The 11,836-nt window shown below is 41.7% G+C and overlaps 1 protein-coding gene across 3 annotated transcripts; it reads right to left on the bottom strand.

Moving 5' to 3' along the window:
* Positions 1 to 586: 586 nt before the first annotated feature.
* On the bottom strand, positions 587 to 11,725 carry cdk8 (cyclin dependent kinase 8). 3 transcript variants are annotated; one of them, XM_074621481.1, is made up of 13 exons: positions 11,256 to 11,725; positions 8,661 to 8,736; positions 8,119 to 8,229; positions 6,869 to 7,009; positions 5,129 to 5,186; positions 4,902 to 5,033; positions 4,662 to 4,805; positions 3,547 to 3,616; positions 3,270 to 3,342; positions 2,989 to 3,086; positions 2,741 to 2,828; positions 2,474 to 2,632; positions 587 to 1,626 (listed from the first exon to the last, which is right to left on the bottom strand). In XM_074621481.1, the coding sequence occupies exons 1-13, from the start codon at positions 11,381 to 11,383 to the stop codon at positions 1,501 to 1,503; spliced, it is 1,404 nt and encodes a 467-aa protein (XP_074477582.1). In that variant the 5' UTR covers positions 11,384 to 11,725; the 3' UTR covers positions 587 to 1,500. The 3 variants fall into 3 exon arrangements, with proteins under 3 accessions (XP_074477582.1, XP_074477584.1, XP_074477585.1); XM_074621483.1 differs by having other exon boundaries at positions 2,750 to 2,828; positions 11,256 to 11,712; XM_074621484.1 differs by lacking the exon at positions 11,256 to 11,725 and adding an exon at positions 9,651 to 9,673.
* Between the last annotated feature and the right edge of the window lie 111 nt (positions 11,726 to 11,836).

The following is an 11,836-nucleotide window of genomic DNA, read 5'->3' as shown; positions in this document are numbered from 1 at the left end:
TTCATAAATAGCAGTGCTGAAACAATTAATAAATCAACAGAAACTCAATCTGCAACAATTTTGACAATATATTATAATTGTATAAACATTTTCTTGTTTCAGATTCTGAATGTAATTTCAATATTTGTAAGTTTTCGACTGTTGATCGGACATCGTAATGGCCTTTTTTCCCCCACAATATTTTCATGTTTTAAAGACAAAATTATAATCGATTCACCAAGAAATTGTCAGATTAATCAATAATAAAAAATGATAGTTTCTTGCAGCCGTCTTAAAATAACATACGTCAAAGAGTCATAATGAGTAAAGGACTACATGGTCTAAAAAAAAAAATAGAAAAATGTAGTGAGCTTTCGGTGATACCGGGTTTTGTTAAAAGTGCAAAGATTGATGTCACCTTTAAATATTCATCCAGCAAGTTTATACACATTTCCTGCCAGCTAATGCGATTTATCTGAATTCTTGAGAAATAGTTGTGAAGTAGAAATGGCAAAAGAAAAGAAAAAAGATGTCGTTAAATGTGCAAAAGGGAATAATCAGTTTACATCGGTCATCAGCTGCTTGCACATACACACAATTAACAATATCAATGTTTTCACTTTTATTGTCAGGATACTTGCTTCATGTAAAATATTTCAATACAATACAGTACAATGCATGTTCCGTCTGCCATCCTCCATGCGATTGGTTGGTTTTGTCATCATGTTGTAAGGCTTACCCACAGCAGCCTGCGCAAGCTGCTTTGCCACACTCGCCATGAAAACAAAACCATGAAAACAAAACCATGAAAACAGATTAAATTAGAAACTACTAAAATCTTTTTTTTGTCATCTTTTTTTTTGTTGTCCTTTCTGAATAAAAACTCTCAACACCACAGCTGTGGGGGGGCTCCACATCCTCCCAGCATGCTTCACAGCAGCTCAGTTCAGTCCCCAGCTGAGGCCCTCGCAGGGCACAAAACAAACGGATAAACAGACAGACAGAGACAGACAGGAGGACAGTCGGACAGGGAATCTGTCACCGCTGGCAGTCACATAGCAGCTTTCAGTCTCATCCAAGCTTCAACGGGAAGAGGGTAACTGGCTGGGGTAGGTGGGGGTGTGGAGACAGGTGGAGAAGAAGAGGGGAGGAGATGACATCACAGCAGATTAACACGTGTCCCCCCCCAAACCAAGCCATCTTCTCCTGGCTGGTTCGACCACAGTATCCATTCTTCTCATCCACCCGCCTCGTGTTTCACCCATCAGGTTTTGCTCTAAAGCGGTGTCTCTAATACTGGGGTTGTGTTATCTTGAAGAAGTGTAGACTGCTGCAGAGAAAGTGCCCTCTGTTGGGCGGGGTGTGGCTAGTTTGTTGCCTTGGAAATCCCCACATCCCTCAGTACATTCGTTCACGTGGGCATGGTGAGGGCTGTGTATGCATATATATATGTATATATATGCATATATATATATGTGTGTGTAAGTATAAGTGTATGTACAAATGTGTGGGAGGGGTGTCTCAGTAGCGGTGGGTCTGGTGGGAGTACTGGGGCGGCTGTTGGGAGGTAGAGGAGTATCCCATGCTGCTTTGGGGCAGTGATGTGCTTGGTCCAGGGTTCTGGTAGGCAGCATGTGGATTGGAGCGCTGCAGGGAGGAAGAAAACCACAACATTATATACTGTATTCATTAAATCATACTATCAACTACACTTCGGTTCAGCTTCAAAACATTACCTCAGTTTTTACACTAGTGACGGCTTGGTTTAAAGATTTACAGGTTGTGACATTAGGCACAGACAGAGGTGTGGACTCGAGTCACATGACTTGGACTCGAGTCAGACTCACAAATTTGATGACTTTACTTTTGACTTGACAAAATAAAAAAGGGCTTGCGACTCCACTTGGACTTTAACACCAGTGATTCGTGACTTCACTTGGACTTGAGCCTTTTGACTTGAAAATACTTGATACCTTTGCCGAAGCCCAAAGATTAAAAAGTATGTTATTTAAAAAGTGTGTGCACGAAGACGATCAACTGCCCGGTACCGGAGGTAACTCCGACAGCTTCAGAGATGTTGGGTTTATTTACTTTTTGAGAGAACCGTTATTGATTTTTTTTTTTACGAAGACGATCTGAACAAACTGAATTTCTATCTTTTGTTGATTATTGCTGAATCGCCAAAAAGTTGTGTTTTTTTTGTTGAACTCTGGACTCTTTGGTGAATATTATTGTGACTTGCATTTGATTATCTTACACTTTATTCAAGTTGCAGGAGAAAACCATGAAGAATTAATGTTATGTTACCGAGCGCCAGATACTCAGTTTGGTGAGTGCATTATGACTTGTTCAGGACTCGAAACTCAAAGTTTAGGACTTGGGACTTGCAAAACAATGACTTGGTTCCACCTCCGGGCAACAGACATGCCAAGCTAACATGAGAGAGCTAGATTTTCATCAAAAAGGTCAACTGTGGGAGGGAGGGGAGACCTACCTGGTAGTCTGAGGTCATGATGAGGCCACCTGAGGTAGTGGTGGGCGGGACAACTCGCACTTTCTTCAGAGGCGGACCCTGGGCGTGGCTGTTGTCAGGGTTACCAGTGTGCCCCGCCCCGTTTGTGTGGTTGTTTCCCTGTTGCTGCTGCTGGTTTTTCTAATAGCAAAAAACAAAAAGAACACGTGTACATCGACTGTATGTGTACATTTACTACCTCTTTGCAATTATATTTCTGTATGACTGTAGTGAGACAGAATTTCGCACATTTCTTACTTTGTCTGCTTTGTCCTCCGGCTCCTCCTCTGTCAGGAACTCCCTCTTGGGGTAGGGAATCTGGCAGCCTGCAAACACACTGGAGGAAAAAACACAAAGAGGCTTGTCAACTTTAGACATTTATTCCCCTGACCTGGAGCTAATTAGCCAAGGGACCTGCTCAACGCGGTAGCCAAGGAGTAGCACAAGATAGATGAACTGTAGGTATGGGTATGTGTGTGTGTGTGTGTGTGACTCACTCAGAGGTGGGCAGCGGCTCCTCCAGAAAGTAGGGGTCCTGCATGGCCTGCTCGGATGTGATTCTGCGGATGGGGTCCATGGTCAACAGCTTCTGCAGCTTTAATGAATTTCACACAATGTTAGCCTCAAACAAGAGACCATTAATAGAAGTGGCATAATGACAAAGCATGCTTCATTTGTCACTGAGAACAAAACTATAGCTTCTATTATAATTGCACTATAATGTCTAAGTTATGCAAATTACATGCAGTCGCCCTATTCCCGAGGCATTTTAACTCACCAAGTGGAATGCTTTGCTGTCTGGTTTGACTTTGTGTTTCTCCATGTACTTTATAAGGCTGCAGTTTGTGTATCTGGGATGGAGAAGGAGTGCATTATATTAATATCACGCCTTCAGTGCAATTACCCCGAACATGAAGATGCAGAGTTATTACACGGTTAAGTAAGAATTGTGTACAACACTCAAAAATGTATTTTTTTGCCAGCAGACATAGCACTTTGTTTTTTGCTTTAACTTTGTTTCTGATCTTTCAGAAAACTAGGACAGCGGTACTCACGTGTTCCTTCTAAAGTCTTTCATCAGCGTGGAGTGTTCTGGCATCTTTTTGATGTCCTCCCAGTCTTTATCTGTCAAATGAGGGAAAGGCAGGATTACACCACGTTACACCCTCCTTCCCCTTCAAGAACAGATTATTTGGGTTGTAGGGTCTGGATTACAGTCTTTTAAGCATGATTTCCCCACAACAACCTCTTGTTACATAACATTGAGCTTTGGTTTTGACTTACACTTTAAGATCTGTTAACATAACTGAAAATGACTTCTGCAAGTTTTTATACAATTTACATTGGCTTCAAGGGTTGATTGTCTTGCAGAATCAAAACAAAAATCCATCAGACAGACTGGTGAGTTACACAACCAGAGCAGCAGAGATGGTAGAAGGAAAAAAAAAAAAGAAGATCAGAAGCAGCTTAAGTGAACTGGAAAATATAGGCCCAAATGTAGCCCTGCAAGTAAAAGTTTCTATGTTTGCAACTTGGCTTCATATATCGTGTCAGTGGATTGGTGTTCAGAGCCAACAGACCACAGTACCGCCTGGAGAGAAAAAAGGAGCTTGAAAAGACCGGGCAAATAATCTGCCTCTGCTAGGAACGGAAAAAATGCTTATCCTTCCACGGCATTTTTCCATTGAAAAGGCAACGCAGCACACTGAGACACTTTGGTATAATAGCAACTGAACAGCATTAATAGAGGCACATTGGGCCTCATGCAGTAATATTCTCTTATATTTTGTCTTAATTTTCTGTTAAGAGAAGTCAACTCCAGATGCACCAAACCATCCTAAACATCCAAATCTGCTCTTACCCAGGTGTGCTGAACGATGAATCCCACTTGATCGTAAATTGGAGGCGTGTGACCGATTGTTTATTATTAGCATAGATAATGATAATTCCCCAAAACACTATATAAGGGCAGGTGTTGTGCCATGTGCAAATACTCTGGCACATTCCCAAGAATTGGAGAGAAAAAAATGCCATAAGAAGAACGGAGATAAGATAAAGATGATAGATAGATCGATGGATAGATAGATAGATAGATGTCACAAGCAATACATCCCCTTTCAAAGCAATTTGGGGATTTATTTTTCTGAGTCTGGCTGCAGTGGATTCTCACCAGCAGGGAAGCCCATGACGTTAAAGATGCGGTCCAGTTGGTCGTGGTGGTATGGGTTACTGGTCTTGATGTCCTCCTGGCGACAGTGGAATATGGGCTCAGACGTCAGCAGCTCCGCAAAGATGCAGCCAATCGCCCAGATGTCTGAAAGGGGAAAAGCAGAGCACACATTAAAGTCAGAAGAACTGGCTGATCACACGTGGGAAGTGGCACAGACAGATGGTGATGCACGGCTCTCACCGATGGCTTTGGTGTAGTGCCGAGCCCCCAGCAGTAGTTCAGGTGCTCTGTACCAGAAGGTGACCACCACAGGGTCGAGATCGGCTAAAGGCTTCAGCGGTGAATTGAAGAGACGGGCAAACCCCATGTCCGCTGCAGAATAGAATAGAATAGACATCACAGTCAGTAACGTAATGGCAAACTTAAACAATAACTGTGAACATTTAAAAAGGAGACATTATACATACCAATCTTTACTCTCCCCCTCTCCGGCCCTTCCCCCATCACTAGAATGTTAGCTGGTTTCTGAGGAAAAGAGACAGATTTTGAAATGCTTCCACAATCCAAACATTTCAAAAAATTACAGCAAAACCACTGCAATTAAATCAGCTTTGTTTGGCCCAGTTGTTGAGACCATGATTTCTGCAGGGTTCACAAGACTTTTTAAGACCACATAGAATGCGATTTGATACCCGTTTCACAGTCATACCAGTCAAAGTATGATGGGTAACCAGTAGGGAACATCAGGCCTAGAATTATATCACATTCTCAGTACTTTCCAGCAAAATATAATAACAATTCTTTACAATATAATGCAAGCTGGATAAATTAACAAGTAAAAATGATTAATCATTTACATTTTTACTAAAATAAACCCTTGACAATGAGCTTCCTAGTAGCTACTGTATTTAGCATTAGTGGCAGTAATTATTACAGGTCTGATGGCGCTGGCTGAACCTCCTGCACACAAAATATATTGTCATAATAATACCATTTTTATTTTACAAGTAGAGGTGAAACGATTAATCAATTAGTTTTCAACTATTAAATTAATCGCCGACTATTTAAATAATCGATTAATCGTTTTGAGTGATTTTTTTTAATTAAAGAAGTTAAAATTCTCTGATACCAGCTTCTTAAATATGAATATTTTCTGTTTTTTTTACTCCTCTATGACAGCAAACTAAATATCTTTGAGTTGTGGACAAAATAAGACATTTGAGGACGTCATCTTGGGACTTTAGGAAACACTGATCAACATTCATTTTTTACCATTTTATAACAGTCAACCATCAGATACAAAAGCATTTTATATAAAAAAAAAAACTGTGCCTACAGCAGGCATGAGAAAATAGGCTTTTGTAAATTATATTTAAGCCTTTTTTAAATCAATTACATTTTCTGAATTCAATGCTTTTTCAGTCATTTCAAGACCTGCAGCTCCTCTGTGGGTAACTGCATGCGGTGTGTAATCAAAACTCTATGTTGCTGCCCTCTAGTGGACATAATATACACACTGCATCCCACAGGAGAAACCATTTCCATATCACAGTGGATGTAAAAGGCAGATAATTTGGCCTTCCAGTCAAACAAGTAAAATCTGTTAAAACCCTGAGACTAAATTGGGACTATTTTGAATTATTATTTTACAGAACCAAATGCAAAATTAGAAACAAAGCTTGTAAGTTTCCTTCAGAACACAATAACTGCTAATGTAATAACCGTCCACTAATGCAACTATAACATAGACTATTGTAGAAAAAGTGTATATGAAAAATGCATGCTAATCTTCTTTAATCGACTTAAACCTGTTAACAATCATTACTCATTTACACACTAAAAACATTTAAAGCATGTGAAACTAGTAAGTTATGAGCCACAACTCAACACTGACGCAGCTTCACATGCCTTTGGTTGATTCTCTGCCCAATAACAATCTTCCAATCTCTCATCAACTGCTGCCTTGTTTTCCCTTCTACCAAAATATTTTCTCCCTCCCCTCCCCTCCCTCCCCTCCTCTCCTCTCCTCTCCTCTCCTCTCCTCTCCTCTCCTCTCCTCTCCTCTCCTCTCCTCTCCTCTCCTCTCCTCTCCTCCCCTCCCTCTCCTCCCCTCCCCTCCCCTCCCCTCTCCTCTCCTCTCCTCTCCTCCCCTCTCCTCCCCTCTCCTCTCCCCTCCCCTCCCCTCCTCTCCTCCCCAATCCTCTTACAAGGTCTCTGTGGAGGACCCAGTTAGCGTGGAGGTAATGGATGCCATCCAGGATCTGGTAGAGCAGAGACTTGACCATTCCTCTCGGCAGCTGAAGTGGCTTCTTGTTGGCCTTGGACGCTCTGTGGAATTTAATAATGTGCTACGGAAAGACAAGATAATAGTAAATTGTGGTGTGTGTGCGAACATAGACTACAATCCATACTTTTTTTGTGCTTTTGCCACATTTATATGGTCACAAATGTAAGTTTACGCTACAGGCAAGATGAGTAAGGCTGATGCTTGTGGCGTGTGTTTCCACTTCCTTGGGAGGGGAATGTGAGTGTTGCAGCTTTGTGGCAGAAAATGGCATTTTAACTCAGTTCTGATAGCCTGCCAAGTGTAATGAGGGTGACTACCAAATGTTGAATACTTCTTGGTGTGTGTGTGTTTTAATGAGATTTAGCAATGCATAATTAGCACCATTTTGAGTTTCCTTCCTTACAACTGGCTGATGGTGAATGTGAGTATATATAAGCATCAGTACTATGAGTAATTATGCATCTGTGCCTTTGTCCCTCATTTTAAAAGAACAGCACGAGGCATACAAATATATAACCCACATAAACTCATATAAATGGGTGGGAACCTGCAGTATGTGGATGTGTGTTGGTCTAAACTAATAAAGAAATCATTAAAAATGAATTACACAGAAACTATCAACATGCATTAGGGCTGTGTCTAGGCAAGAATCTGGCAATACGATACGTATCATGATACAGGGGTTACGATTCAATATTTTGCGATACTGTAAGGAAGGCGATATATTGCGATTTTTAAAATTTAATTTCAGGGAAAACTGTTATAGTATAAAGAACACACCACCACATGCATACAATGAGTAAAATAAACTTTTTTATGCAATCAGAAGAGTGAGATCTGCATTTGCATTTATCACTGTCCCTGTAACATCTAACATCACAACACTACTTTGAGAGGAAACATGCACTAAGAGGGCACATCTCTTTGCAAAAGTATTGACTGAGTTAATCTTTGCATGTAAACTATTAATTAAAAATTTACAGTGTTTTTGAGAATCGATAAAGTATCGCAAAACATAATATCACGAAACTTAATAATTTCAATATTTTCTTACACCCCTAACATGCATTCCCCGCTCATATTGGCATATTCACTGGACAATATTCCAGTATGTTTGATAGGTCATGCCATGCAGCTCCAGTGTGTGTGTTGCGTGTGCGTGCGTTTTACCCAGAGATCATGTTCGGCGTAGTCGAAGAGCAGCCATACTTTGCGGTCTGCGTGTGACAGGAAAACCTTCTGCAGTGAGATGACGTTGGGGTGCTTCAGCTCCCGCAGCAGCTGCAATACACAAACACACTCAGAGGACTGACGGCAGAAATCATGAATGACAAATAGCCAATTTGCTCTAGGTAATGCTGCTATTAAACTGCTAAAAGTGGGGAAATTACTGTACTGATTACCATAAATAATACAAACACAATATCACCTGTACAACTGAATGCAATACAATACAAAGGACTCATTTTTTGAAGCATATGATGTTTGAGAGCATAATTTATATTAATCTCTACCCTTTGTATGCATTACACTAATATACATGTTCTTCATATGTGATTCTTTCTAGCTCTTGTGTTTGATGTCTGTTGCGTACTTTACAAAAGCTACTCCGTGAAGGTGATTCAGTTATTACATAAGTCACCTAGGACTGGCATGAGGGTGTTGAACAGAGACCAAACAAAAAGGGACAAAGTAAGCCAGGTAGCTCTTACTGCAATCTCTCTGCAGGCTGACATGGAGATGCCAGTGCCTTCAATCTGCTTGAGGGCGTAGTCCTTATCATCCTTCCTAAAAACAGAGAGAGGCAGAGCAACATCAACACCAAACCAGACCAGACTGCGAGCCCCCTGAGAGCTGTCTGCACAGAAACATAAAGGGGGGTCACTTGGCAGCTGGCACAGGGGCACCGAGAAGAGGCCGAGTTGCATTACCTCCAGATTTGTGTAATCAAGCTCACCTCTGTGGCTCAAAACAATACATGGGGAGAGGAAGTAGGCCCTGTCTGGCAGCTGGCGAGGGACAAACAGAGCAGAGCACAGGGACTGGCTCGCACTTGAATGAATTGGTTATAACCCCTCCCTCCCCCCTGGCCTAAATCATCTCATAAACTCATGCTTTGTGCTTCCTTAGGCCTCGTCCAATTGCTGCAGCACAAATTAGCTCATAAACAGGAGCCTCCTAAAGTGAACACTAACGTCTTTAAACACTTTAAGGATCTTTTGTGTGGTTCTGGCTGCCAGTATGTCCGAGCCTAGTATGGGGTCTGGTAGCTCAAGCTACTCCCCAGGTCCAGACACAGTTTCATGGATTAGAAACAGTAGGGAGAAGGGGAATAAATAAAAGGATTAGAAATGAAGGTGGGTGGCGCCCTAGTGTCCTTCGGGTTTAAGGTGCTGACTATGGAAGTTCCGGTCCAGCCAGGGACCTTTGTTGCATGTCTCCCTCCCCTTATTTCGTGACATGGCAAAAAAGCCACCAAAAAGGGAATGCATGTGGGCTGAGGTTAAGATTAATACAGACAAAAAAGAGCATGAAATCAATAAAAATGTAGGCATGTTAGAGAACAGATTTGATCATACACAGGACTAAATTAAAAATAGCCAAAAATCAGCTCTTATGCCAGATTCCTCTACAAATTAACAATTTTAAGCAGCCTCCTGGGTGATGGCACAATTCATATAAGTTGGTGTAAAGATATTTACCTTGAGTATGATAAAAGCAACCCCCCCCCGCCCCCCCTGACACCATTACCAAGTGCCTGCTCATGCACCTGCTGCATGCATTTTTACCACATCACCTGCAAAAGGCTCTAGAAGTGTCACAAAAAGGGAAGCCAGGATCACAATGGTGAAGCATATGTTAGTGAAGCTTCATCAGCATCCTGACAGTGCAGGTAAATGCACTAATTTCTCCTTTATTTCTCTACATAAATCTCTACCAGCATGCCTCATCTGCAGCCAGCCTTGAAGAGGAGAAACAGAGTAATTAACATGTATTAGGGCGAGAGAGAGAGAGAGAGGAGGCTGGTGAGATTGGCTTATAGAGGCGTTGCTGACCTGAATTTTCTACCTGCCACAGCCAACATTTAGCCTGTATTTGGCAGGTGGCAGGTGCCAATTTCATTCCCTGCCTACTGCATACATTCACCAACATCACCTGCAAAAGGCTCTTACTTTTTACTAAATAAAAATACTGTTGAGCAACAACACAGGGAAAAAAATAGATGCTTTAGAAGTGTCACAAAAAGGGATCACAATGGTGAAGCATATGTTAGTGAAGCTTCATCAGCATCCTGACAGTGCAGGTAAATTGTGTGCTTTTACTAAATAAAATACTGTTGAGCAACAACACAGGAAAAAAAATAGATGCTTTAGAAGTGTTTTAACGTCACAAAAAAAGGGAATGCATGTGGGCTGAGGTTAAGAGTAATAAGGATAACAAAAGAGCATGAAATCAACGAAAATATAGGCATGTTAGAGAACAGATTTTATCATAAACAGGACTATATTAAAAATATCCAAAAATCAGCTCTTATGCCAGATTCCTCTACAAATTAACAATTTTAATCATTCACACAAAGCCTTATAAGTTGGTGTAAAGACATTTACCTTGAGTATGATAAAAGCAACCCCCCCTTGACACCATTACCAAGTGCCTGCTCATGCACCTGCTGCATGCATTCACCAATAGCACCTGCAAAAGGCTCTTACTTTTTACTAAATAAAAATACTGTTGAGCAACAACACAGGAAAAAAAAATAGATGCTTTAGAAGTGTCACAAAAAGGGATCACAATGGTGAAGCTTCATCTGCATCCAGGTCAAATGTGCACTAATTTCTCCTTTATTTCTCTACATAAATCTCAAACTGAATTTTCTACCTGTCACAGCCAACATTTACTCTGCTATTTGGCAGGTGGCAGGTGCTAATTTCATTCCCTGCCTGCTGCATAACATTCACCAACATCACCTACAAAAGGCTCTTACTTTTTACTAAATAAAATGCTGTTGAGCAACAACACAGGAAAAAAAATAGATGCTTTAGAAGTGTCACAAAAAGGGAAGCCACCATCACAATGGTGAAGCATATGTTAGTGAAGCTTCATCAGCATCCTGACAGTGCAGGTACATTTTGCACTAATTTCTCCTTTATTTCTCTACATAAATCTCTAGCAGCATGCCTCATGTGCAGCCAGCCTTGCAGAGGAGAAACAGAGTAATTAACATGTACTACAGTGAGAGAGAGAGGAGGCTGGTGTAGTGATTCACTGGCTCATAGAGGCCTTGCTGGTGCTGATCATCAACTCACCCATCTTTTCTCTTCGCCTTGTAAACATGACCGTAGGTGCCTCTTCCCACTTTGCATCCTTCGTACTCAAACAGGTCCTCGACTCGCTCTCTTTCTCCGGTCAGCTTCACTTTAAAATCATAGTCCATTTTCTCCTCAATGTGTCCTGCTCCTTCCTTTATTAAAGCGTCGCTTTGGGAGGCAACTAAAGCTACTAAAGCTACTCCAACGAGCTGCTCGGTTTGGTAGATTCAGCTAGTCGCCGTCCACCTCCAGCGTGGCCCTTTTCTCTCTTCAGCCCAGCTTCCACATCGAGTTTTCTGCTTGAATTGTTTGTTACTGAGAGAGATGCTCGGTGCTCGGAGGTCGTCCAGGTGGGAAACGAGCCCGAGATGTTTTTCCTTTCTGTTGTTGCTGCTGCGTTTCTCTCCCCAGCCGGTATATCTGCTCCCAGAGAGACGCACTTCAACTCCGTAACGACGGACGGGTTGGCACACGGCACTGTCGTAAAAACGTCGTGAAGACAGACAGACAGCCCTGCAGCAGAGAAAGAGACCTGGGTTAGACAAAAGGAATTTGCTTTGGTTTTGTTGGTGCAAATA

The sequence above is a fragment of the Sebastes fasciatus genome, chromosome 21 (genome assembly GCF_043250625.1).
Source record: "Sebastes fasciatus isolate fSebFas1 chromosome 21, fSebFas1.pri, whole genome shotgun sequence".
Taxonomy (NCBI): Eukaryota; Metazoa; Chordata; class Actinopteri; order Perciformes; family Sebastidae; genus Sebastes; species Sebastes fasciatus.
This window is presented reverse-complemented; position numbering and strand designations above follow the sequence as displayed.

Coding starts and splice junctions, on each gene's coding strand:
- cdk8 (XM_074621481.1), bottom strand. CDS start 11,383: ATGGACTATGATTTTAAAGTGAAGCTGACCGGAGAAAGAGAGCGAGTC. Junction 5,187..6,868: donor GGGTCCTCCACAGAGACCTT/GTAAGAGGATTG, acceptor TCTTTTCCTCAG/AAACCAGCTAACATTCTAGT. Junction 1,627..2,473: donor TCATGACCTCAGACTACCAG/GTAGGTCTCCCC, acceptor TCCTCCCTGCAG/CGCTCCAATCCACATGCTGC.